Raw genomic sequence first — 11955 nt, forward strand, 5'->3', positions numbered from 1 at the left:
GCGGGTTGTCCGTGCGGACCAACACGTGCTTGTCTTGCAGCAGTGGCCGGAACTGCCACAAGGCCAGATGCACTGCAAACAGCTCTAGGCAATTGATGTGCCAAAGCAGTCGGGGCCCAGTCCAGAGCCCCAAAGCTGCCTGCAGTTGCATGTAGCGCCCCAGCCCGTACTGGAGGCATCCGTCGTGACAACGACATGCCTGGACACTTGTCCTAAGGGCACCCCGGCCCGTTGAAAAGCAAGGTCCGACCAGGGGCTGAATAGGCGGCGACACGTCAGTGTGATGGTGACACGATGTGTACCACGGCGCCATGTCCACCTCGGGACTCGGCCAGTGCTGCCAGTGCTGAAGTGGTCTCATTTGGAGCTATCCAAGCGGCGTGACTGTGGCTGTGGATGCCATATGCCCTAGCAGCCTCTGAAAGTGTTTCAGTGGTACCACCGTCCTGCCTCTGAAGGAACTCAGGCAGTCCAGCACTGACTGGGCACGCTCGTTGGTGAGTCGCGCCGTCATACTCACCGAGTCTAACTCCACACCGAGAAAAAAGATTCTCTGCACAGGGGAGATCTTGCCCTTTTCCCAGTTGATCCGAAGCCCCAACTGGCTGAGGTGCCAGAGCACCAGATGCCTGGGATCGCACAACTGTTCTCGCGACCGGGCCATATTGAGCCAGTCGTCGATATAATTGAGGATCCTGATGCCCACTTCCCGTAGCGGGGCAAGAGCGCCCTCTGCAATCTTCGTAAAGACGCGGGGGGACAGGGACAGCCCGAAGGGGAGGACCCTGTAATACCATGCCCGACCCTCGAACGCAAACCGTAGGAACGGCCTGTGTCGATGGAGAATAGAGACATGAAAGTAAGCATCCTTCAGGTCGACCCCTGCAAACCAATCCTGGGGCTGGATGCATCTGATGATGCGCTTCTGCGTCAACATCTTGAACGGAAGCTTGTGAAGGTCCCGATTCAAGACTCGCAGATCCAGGATTGGCCGGAGGCCACCACCCTTTTTGGGTACGATGAAGTAAGGGCTGTAAAACCCCTGCTTCATCTCGGCTGGAGGGACCGGCTCGATTGCATCCTTTGCCAGGAGGACAGCAATCTCCTCGTGCAAGACAGGAGCATCTCGGACTGCCACCGAAGTCTCGAGAACGCCGCTGAACCTGGGAGGTCGCCTGGCGAACTGAATCGCATAGCCGAGTCGGATTGTGCGAATGAGCCAACGGGACGGGTTGGGCAGCGCAAGCCACGCCCACAAACTCCGTACGAGTGGCACCAAAGGAACAATCGACGCACCCGCGGTGGTGCAGCGGAGAGGAATCGAGCTGAATAGGCCAGAAGGCATTGCGTTCTGGCTGATCCCAGCAGAATGGGACTGGCCAGAGCTGCGTGGAGAGGCAACGCGTCACCCAAACGCAGCTTCTTGCCTGCTGGTAAAGGGGGGCATCTTAATGAGGCTGTCTTAATGAGAAGCCACGATTGCACTGGCAATATGCGAGTGATTTACCCAAAATGAAGAGGGTTAATATTCAATATATTTTATTCCATACGGCAAAGTAAATTTAAAAACTATTTCAATCTGGATTTATGGGGCCAGTTTTACGAAACAGGCCAAATTATCACGAGAGCGCAATTCCAAAACAGCGCAGATTGGAAGGGAAAATTTCTGTGGGTTATTTACTAACAATGCACAAATTAACACAGACGCAACATCTCATTTACATATCAACCAACACAATATACCAAACGCAGTGCAAATTAGCCGCAAATAAAGAATAAAGAAATAACGAAGCCACAGTACGCTGAAAAGGACCGGAGGCCAAAAAATGAAGGTTTGCTAGAAGTTTTGATAGACCTGGTATTGCAAAATAGTTAAGACATGCTTTTTTTGGACGTTGAATAATGGCGCAAATGCCAGTAATTTAACGAGCGCAAACATTAGTAAAATGTGTTGCGTGATTAATTTGAATACTCTCCTTCCATAAATTTTGTGTCTGAAAGGGAAACTCCTACAAATGCATATTCAATAAGGTCAGGCGCAAAAATAACTGTGTCCATGCCTTTTCAGCGCTAATTCATCACTGTGCGTCTTTAGTAAATGCTGACAGTACTATTTTAATGCCAAAAGACGGTTTGCGCTGGCGCAAGCTGTTAGTAAAACTGGCCCTTGGTGTATTGTTTTGTTAGCTTAGCAACATGCTAACCTCAACTCTATTGCTAGTAGGTGACGTGTGAGCTTCAAGTTAGAAGCAGTGTGTTTATGAGAAAATTTAGATCAATCACTTGCATTGCATTGATTCCATTACAATAAGGATACTGACTTCAAAGCTAACTTCCTACGTACGCAGCGAGGCAGCTGACTTGATTTTGGAACAGACCTAACATGTTAAGTAAGCCCCACTGGGAAATGCATTCCTCCAGCTCTTGTATGATTCTGGAAGTGACCTTTGGTTAATGTCACACATCACAAGGTTTAATATCTCTCCACGACTGTATACCATAACACAAAAAATACACTTTTTTTTTTGTTTGTTTTTTTTACTTCCTTTCTCTCATTTACCGTTGCTCCAAAACCGCATGTGCTCTTATGAAATTCTGAGGCTCCATCAAAGATGTTTTTGCCCACGGTAATTATCACATGTTGAGAAGAAGAGGAGGACTAATCATCTGGAAAGGAGGGAAAACGAAATGGTTGTAAAGGAGCTACTGTATAGCTGAAGGCTACAATAGAGTAATACTGCAGAAATAGACTAATTGTCTCAAAAATGCCCTCTAACCTCTTCAATTAAAAATTCAAACTCAATTTTTACAGGCTTTCCTGGCTTTTGTAATGGAGCTGACCCTGTGTCTTGTCAAACTAATCTACTGATAAAGTGTGTTCCATGAGCTCATTAGTAAGACCTGGGGAAGTTTGAGTAACTACATGAATCTAATCACTTATCAACGTGTTGCTAACTATTGCAAACGGAATTCCTGTACGTTGAAAATGTTATTGTCATTTGTTAAGTGTCAGTCCACCTTCTGTGCTGCTGTAACAGAAGTTGACTATAGCTGAGCATATAGCATAACTTGCTCAAGTGATTAGCATGTACATATGGAATAGGTACATTTCACCTTTAAAATGTTTAATGACTAGGACAATATAATATTCAGAAAATGCAACTTGCAAAAGATCTGGATTTGATATTACAATGCAGAGACATAGTGGTATAACGTATCATCTGGAATATATCATGTTGTATTTTCAGAGCAATCCTTCTGTTAGAGCAAAACATCTGCTAAACATTGTAAAAGAGTGGAATAATGTCCAGAATCCTCCTAAATGTTGTGAGCAACTGCTGAAAGTTGTTCATTACAGAATGTTTTCATGCTGTATTGCAGACACATTGAATAGATATTGAATCTCAGAAATATGTGTATTCATGACTACACTGTAGGATGACTATATATATTTTCAAATGTATGAGTCATTCAGAAAGGTTTTGTGCAGCTGAGATGATGCGAGTGGAAAAGATAGATTCTTTACCAGATTTATGCTGCTTGTGATGTCATCAGTTGACATGAAGCTATAAGTATTTTTTATATGAATCAACTATTTAATTTTTATTATTTTCTTTTTTTGTTGTTGTATATATTGTTTAAAACAGAACAGAAAACTTTCCAGATGATGCACACCTCCTATTTAGCTGGCCACCATAACAACAAACCTTGGTGTTTTAGTTAGTGTTCACATTGAAGAAAGTGGTGGCCAAGTGGTAAGGTATAAGAGGGAGATAAAGCTCTTGGGAAAATGATCGCATCAGTCAGGTAGCGGGTTTACAGCAGATCTGGAAATAGCCGAGCTCTTGTAAGACAGACAGCAGCTGGCCAGGGAGATGGACATGCCCTCAGGCTGCAGGTAGTGTTTAACAAGCTCCAGTATAATGAAGCCATGTGTGTCATTTGCTTACACTTTCTCTCCACATACACAAACTCATAAGCCCCATTCACACCAAGAACTATAACTATAAAGATAACGATATTAGCGTCCACACCAGCGAACGATATTGTCTGTTTATTCTAAGCGCACATGCGTCTGCCGCTTTAAATTCTTGAGCTCGTTACAGCAGGATGGATTCTGATTGGCTGTCAGTGTTTTATCGTTCATCAGCTGGAAAAAAAATCGTTTTGAAAGTGATCACAATGATATCGTTCCTCTGTATCGTTATCGTTATAGTTGTGGTGTGAACTATGCTATTCTTTAATATTGAGAACGATTTTTAGAACTATATATTTATTGTTATCTTTATAGTTATCGTGCTTGGTGTGAATGGGCCTATACCCTCAGTTCGCCTCTGCTTGTTCCTGCTATGATGCCTTTTCTTTAAAGGTGAAGTGTGTAGTGTTTGGACTATTTGCAGCAAACAAAAGGAAAGTGCAAATTTAATGACTGTTTTCAAACAAGTGTCCAAAACACTCCAACATCTGCCATTCATTGGTTGAATAAACAGTCCCACCCAAAAAATCAAGCCAATGGTTAAGCCAGTGTCGCTGTGTTGGACTGGGGTGTAATTCCTGTACAATGTCATAACTCACTGCTTAACCACTGTAGTATGATGCATCGTTGGACAATTATCTGCACTTCAGTATTGTAGTACATTATAAAGTCGTATGCAATAATAACGTATTGAGTGTAAATGATCATTTTAATTCAAATTATTAAATGGATGCCACCTTATTGGCACCTTCCTACACCTACCCTAAACTCTAAAAAATGCTGGGTTGTTTTAACCCAACTTTGGCTCAAATATGGACTAACCCAACTTTTGGGTTAAAAATATAATTGAAAAATGTAACCCAGTGGTTGGGTTAGTCCATATTTGACCCAAAGTTGGGTTAAAACAACCCAGCATTTTTTAGAGTGTACAACCCTACCCGACACTTTATTTTCAACTTTTTGATTATTGCCTTTCTTGATTTGATATGAGATTTTAAAAGGATAGAAAAAAAATTCGGCAAAAGGCAGATTATAACCTGGGTCGATTGTGTCAAAAAGACTACAGTACGCACTTTACCATCTACGCCACTGGAGCTATATTATAAGATGATCGTCTTTTGTAGTGTTGACTAACCCAATCACACTTTGGTGGGCGGAGTTAGTGTGAATAGTTTCTGCCAACAAGGTGGACTATTTGCACGTAGTGTAAATAGACACTCCGTAATATAGCTGGCTAATGATATTTTTGGGAAAGACACCCCAGATCGGGAAGCTGGTGTAGTGGAGCCACAGTGTTTACACTTAGTTTTGTTGGGGTAGGACAAAGAGCCACACATGCTCTTTTAGCGACTCGTTTTGATGTGTGCTTGTGAGCTTTATGGGGGTTACGATGACATTAGCTGTCAGTGTGTCTCTCTAATAATGACGAATGGAACTTATTACATCAGTGTTAATTTCCCCTCCACAGATTGGTCTCAGATGCTGATACTTATCTGGCACTGATCGAATTGTATGAGTGTAATCACTGAGAACAGACCCTATTAAAATCCGGGGCCTGTGCATCTGATATCAAGTCTTACAGGAGGTCTGATTAGTCCTCATGTATGCTACCTGCTGACATGTCACTATTCTCGAACTCTTCAAAAATGTTGTGCCAGCTGAAAACACAAGCATTTATAGACCAATCCGAGCATTTTCTGGAGTACAAAAGATTTATACAGATCTTTCCCATACATTAAAGTCATCATAACCTACCAGTTTTTATAATTTCTTCACCTAAATTATATCATGACTTATAATTTAAAAACAGCATTTCCACATCTTTACAAACTCATAAATAGCCTAACAAAATAGTCCTGCAATAAATAATTTTTCAAAGATAGGATTTTTTTTAATGTCAGAAAAAACATTACACTTGTGATGCTTGTTTTTTTTTTTAAGAATTCAGCTTCGGTTGGCCTCGGTTAATTTAATTAAAGAAACATGATATTGTCTCAAAAAATGTATGAATGTTGCATAAATGCAAGAATCTTGAGTCAGCACTGGTTATTTGTGGGGTATAGCAGATAGGTTTTCTTTTAGCATATGCTATCTTGCGCTAAATTCCAACGCTTAGCACAGCAGAATATCCTCTTGTCTCTTAACGCATTCGAGAGACCTGGTTCACTAATTGAACTCATTTGATATAAATGTGTTAATTGCCCTAGTTGAGCAAGCGCTGTAATTGGGTCATGATTGCTCTTGCTCTCCTCTTCAGCTTGCACACTTCCGCTAATAATATCAATGAAACTATCATGAGAGCTGTGCTACCGAATGCAGCTTTTTTTTATCGAATTGCTATAACTAAGTTAATACCTGCCACTGTCTATACTTTGTACTGTTTTATGACCAGGATTTTGGGATATCTCCGTTCTTTAGGATAAATTATAATCAATTATTGCCTGCACGTTCGAACTTAGTGCTTTTAGTGGCTCATTAGGCATTTCGATTTGTCTGAAATTCATCCTGTGTGCACTTTTGAAGTACTTGCCCACAGACGTGTGTAGTAATCCACTGGATTTGAAATGAATTTCAATGCTCCCGCTTTCTCCCCACTTTCCCAGCATGCAACAGAAATCTCCTGTTGTTAGTCCAAAGACGACAGGCCTCTGAATTCATATTATCAGTCTTTGAAAGAGACGTACACTGCTTTCTCAACCCAGGCACCCTGCTGAGTTGGAACAGTTGCATTGTGGGAGCACAAGTTCTTCTGGCAATGACTTGCACGGGTCCAGATCCGCACTGCTATGAGTATTTAATTAATAGTCATATTTTGTTGGGGGTTTTCTGATATTGCAGCAGAAATATCAAGGAGACACTTTTGCATTAAATTTAAATTCAACCTGAATTAAGAAAGCAAATTTATTTCCATGTTGACTAACCCAGCATCCACAGTAAATCATGCACAGAGAATGCAGTATCAGCCTCACTCCAGATGCATGATTATTTCATACGGCACATCATGCACAATGTATTTATCCTTTTGAAAAAATAGATGAATCATTTCTGTGGCTGCCGGTCATTTTTTTTTGCGTGGTTTGCAACACAATTCAATCATTTATGGAGGAAATATGAGAGGCTGTCCGTTTGCTTGAATGACACAAGACCATAAACGCAACCCAAACAGCAGAGTCATGAAACAGATGCATCGCATGGTTGAAACTGAGGGACCAAATTTCAGTCTTTTCAATTTCATGAGCTTTTAGTTCATTTATACACCCAAAACATCTTGGGTATTTTTCAATGTCATTTTCGACAAATTTTGGAGATGGTTGTGAAGAAGAAAAGGTTAATGTGTTGTGTCTTGGTGCACTACTGGGACTGCACTGCAAATGAATTATTCATGTTAACAATTGGAGAAGGGCGCTGGAAAAAGAGTAAAGAGAAAAAAGAATGAAAGACAAAGGATGGATGATATAAATCGGATGATAAATATGTGTTTAAGTGCATAAACAGTGTTTATTTCAACATTTTCTTGATGCTAAATATAATTTATTTCTTGCTGTTGATTTTGCAAAATGAAAGATGGACATGTTCTTGATAAGTTTTGTGAGATTTACCCATTTAGTCCCTAAATGATGTCCTGGAACTTGTATTCAAACTCCATGTCTCAGTATGGTCTTGCGTCGGCCGTGTGGCCAGGAGGGTGTGGTGAGCAGGTTGAGAAATCCAAGTCCAGGTTAACCAGGAACTCTGACCTTAATCATCACTGATTAGTGCTCTCATCCCCTGAGGAACAGGCAGTCTGGATCCTGGATTTAACATTGATTAGCTGGGAACATGTTGTCCAGCCTTCTGTCACCCACGTGGAGCGTTGGCAGACGACATTGGAGTTAAATATGTTGTTAGTTGGTCAATTGAGATGATCCTGAATTTATATTTAGGTTATTTTGTTTGCCAAATTGTGTGCCTCTTATAAATTCTTCATTTTATAGGCCTCTGAAAACACATTTTCTCTGCTGATTATGATGTGTAATCCTTAAAGTTGGTATTAATTAAACATATTGTAACATACAAAATAAATAAATAAAATAAAATAACTGAATAATGTGGATGCAGATTCCATATAGGCCTAGTCATGACATGAACCTTAATTTCATACATTTACTTTAAGTAAATGGCTAATAATTGTCCACAAAATGCATTACATTTCTGAAATGAAAAGAAAAAATAAATGAAGATGATATTAAATAAAGCATCTTACACACATACCAGTACTGTGGCTATATTGGCAAAATAACCATAATACTTTTTATTTTTTGGACTATAAATCATCTTTTTATCATCTGAAACATGCTGTGATTTATACTGTATGATGCAATTAATGTCAAGCACGCAAAACATGAAAGAGGAACATGGGCCAAAGTTTATTTGCAGTGCATTTTCCACATGCCAGTAGTTTCAGTTATGCTTTAAAATATGTAATTAGGCCCGGCATTTATATTTCATTTTTTCATTTTTTTTTTCATTATTTCTGAATGTAATAAAGAAATATTACTTATACACTGGTGTGACTTATCCATGCTTTGTAACCTGGTGCAACTTATAGTCAGGTGTGACGTGTTTTTTTTTCTACAGTAATACCATGGTATTGTTTCTCTCTCTTTTGCCAGTTTTAGTTTATTTTTAAAAGAGAGGGTTTTCAAAGATATTGTGTGTATTTGTACACATGGCTTGATATTTAATACATCCAAACAGTGTGTAGTGGTGTCAAAGAATGTGTGGTTGTGTAAATGTGTGGCTTGGAAATTCTACCAGACCTGGATTCTATTCTATTCTATTCTATTCTATTCTATGTCAGATCAAAATGTTTCTCTTGAATTTGAAAGTGTGTAAGCTCTCACAAGCTACGTTTCCATCCACCTATTTTTATGCGCATTTTGGAATATCGCATAAAAAAAACGCTGGATGGAAACGCCAAGATGCCCATAAATTCAAAAAAATGCGCATAAAAAACGTATGCGCACATTTGAGTAGGATAAACTTTTTATCCGAAAAGAAAAAATGAGCATAAACTACGTTGGAAACACATTTACCGAATAAATTCCTTCATGCGCATCGAAAACGTCATGTGACTTTGCGCTATGAGACGGGATAACTTGACTATCAGCGAACTGATCTCGTTCACAGTATATATATGTTGTTATGGTCATTCTAAAATGCCTCAGCAAAGTCTGTTGTTAAAGTAGTTCTGTATAATTGTCTTACACGACTGCGTTCCCAAACAGCAGGCATCCACCTCCGAAAGCATTGACAGCATTTATTGTGTCACGTCAGCTCGCTCTGAGGTGCAAGTAATTTATATGATATATGAAAATGATTATATTCAGTGGCTCCTCCTATATCCTTAGTTATATTTAGTGCCACAGTTTACCAGGAAGTGACGATTTTGTTCTCTTCGACTCGTTGGATGCTTTATTCGACATATGTTTTATGCGATATTCCAGTTTTGCGTATAAGTTTAATTCGAATCTTTGGATGGAAACATAGCTACATATCATAATCATCGCTTCCTGAAAAATGGCCTATTTACAAAACACGCCATGAAATAGCTGTGAAATTATGTGATCCTCAAATTCCACAACACAGTTTAGCTAATCTAAGAATCGTGCTTGAATTCCTTTTCCCCCTTTCTAATTTTAACCTTTTCAAAACAGCAGTGCACAGATGCGTTTTCCCAGTTTTCCATTTGCACTGCTGGTAGCAGGTCTCAGGCGACTGCATGTAAACTAGGAGCTATAACCCCCTCTAGGGTATCAAATCCTGGACTCTCATTTCTAACTAGGTCAGTGCTTGCTATAGAGACTCTCTATTTCTCCTTTTCTATCTGTCTCCCTCTCTCTTTTTAACCCCTGTGCACCACAATCTCGTAGGCATCAACATCACAGTAATTTGTGTCCATTTATGCAGTCATTTTAGTGTACGCAATATAATCCTGAAAATAAATGAAAAAGATTTCAAGAACTAACAATCATAATTGTAGCGTTTCTCCGGCTGTGTATGTGTGAACTGTAAGAATGGCTGCAGTTGTTGAAAGCTTTTTCTGTTTCAAGCTCTGGGCGACTGACTGAGCGATTGGCTCAGTTGCAAAACAGTCACGTCCAATAGTTCAATACTGCACTCCCTCAGGTCTGTCAGCGCTGGCTTCAAAGAGACATCACGTGTGGATTCTCTTATCTTATAAAAGCAATAAATGTTTTACATACATTTGGTTTTGATGGAATATGAAGTCACATGACATAGTACAGCATGTTATATGCCTTTAATTGGGGTTAGCGATTCTAACCACAATATTTTGTTCTTTTTTTCAGGACCAAGATATCTTATTACATCCATGGGGGCCTTGTATATTCAGGATGTGCAGTCAGAGGACGCGGTGAATATTTATCGCTGTACCACGCGGCACCGATACACAGGGGAGACCAGACAGAGCAACAGTGCCCGACTGCTTTTATCAGGTGAGGGGCCTTTGTGTTGCTGTCACGGCTTCACATGAACCTTCTCTCATATATCTACAGATAAATGCCAGCGCTTCGTGATTTGGTCAAAAATTCACATGAGAATTATTTACACATTTTGCATTTCAAATTTAAATTTACTATTAAAAAAGTAAAACAAAATGATTAAGCAATAAGGTACAAGAGATTGTTCTACAGTATCATTTAAATAGTCACTCTACTACATGCAACGCAACAAGTTTCCATTAACAAGTAACTTGTCTGTCTCACGCAGTGACAACCAGTAGTGTCAACATCATGATGCAGTGTGGAGTTCCACTTCATTTTTTTAGTTGAACTATCCCTTCAAGTCATTTTGCTTCTCAAGTAAATGTATGTTGATTTAAGAATGTTTAGATATTAGGGATGCACCGAAATGAAAATTCTTGGTCGAAGCCGAAGCTGAACAAAATGAAACACTGGGCCGAAGGCTGAATACCAAACACGGTTTTTCACATTTTTTCCCCCATGTAAGCCTATTTTGCCAAAAAAAAAAATTCACCATTTCATAAATGAAATAGCCAAAATGTGCTTTTTACTGTTTTGTCCTGCTTTTCAAATAAAAACTCAATTACAAAACAACCATTTAAAAATATTTACTTAACACTTTTTAACATTCTAGCAGACATTATACCAACAAAGCACAATTTAACTTAAAATTAATAAGTTAGTAAAATAATATTTTTTGGCCATTTTTGAGACTTGAATCAGGCATGTATTTTTTACTGTACAAATAAAGGCAGCCTTGCTGAGCAGAAGAGACTTCTTTTAAAACATTAGAATATATTACAGATCCCAATTTGAACACTATGTGTGAATGTTATAATAAATGTATTAATAGAGCTGTTGTAGGGTAATTATTATCATTATTATTGTCTTACTTTTTTATTTTATTTTACAGAACAACAGTAAAATACAACACTAACATTTATGAATGTTGATGTAGTTGTTGCTTTTTCTCGGCTTTTATTTTTGCAGACACCCACAGGAAGATCTCAGTGCTTCTTTTTGTTGACAACAGCATGCAGATTTATAAATGATTCTCATTACGAATTTGGGAAGATGTTTGTCACAGGTATCACATTGTCACATGCCTTTAAAAAAAATCACAAAAATGTTACTGAGCAACTGACGAGTAACAGTTTTAGCGCAGATTTTCCTTGCACTTTGGACTTTGAAACTTGGCGCCGCGAGCTCGTGCAGTGCTGTCAGAATACATGCAATTCGTGCGTGCATTAGAAAATATAACATTCTGCAGTTTATTTACTAATCGTTTGAGGTAATTTCGCGATTTCAATCATCATACAGTAACCTAACCACCAGCATTAGCCACCTCTTCTCATCGGAGACATGTGATGCAGCACTAAACAGTCTCTCGCTGTCGGTGCTTCGTGTTTGTAATGATTTCTGCATCTTTCTCTGATAGTTTTAAATACTTTCACA

General features: G+C 39.4%; 1 protein-coding gene across 1 annotated transcript in view; it reads left to right on the forward strand.

The window, feature by feature from the left end:
* Positions 1 to 11955, forward strand: part of LOC107655810 (Down syndrome cell adhesion molecule homolog) — a 153800-nt gene that overhangs the window by 76894 nt on the left and 64951 nt on the right. The window contains 1 exon segment of the mRNA XM_074186885.1: positions 10327 to 10473. Within this exon segment, the coding sequence (XP_074042986.1) occupies positions 10327 to 10473 (147 nt within the window).

Source organism: Sinocyclocheilus anshuiensis, unplaced genomic scaffold (genome assembly GCF_001515605.1).
Source record: "Sinocyclocheilus anshuiensis isolate Anshui unplaced genomic scaffold, SAMN03320099.WGS_v1.1 scaffold1421, whole genome shotgun sequence".
NCBI lineage: Eukaryota > Metazoa > Chordata > Actinopteri > Cypriniformes > Cyprinidae > Sinocyclocheilus > Sinocyclocheilus anshuiensis.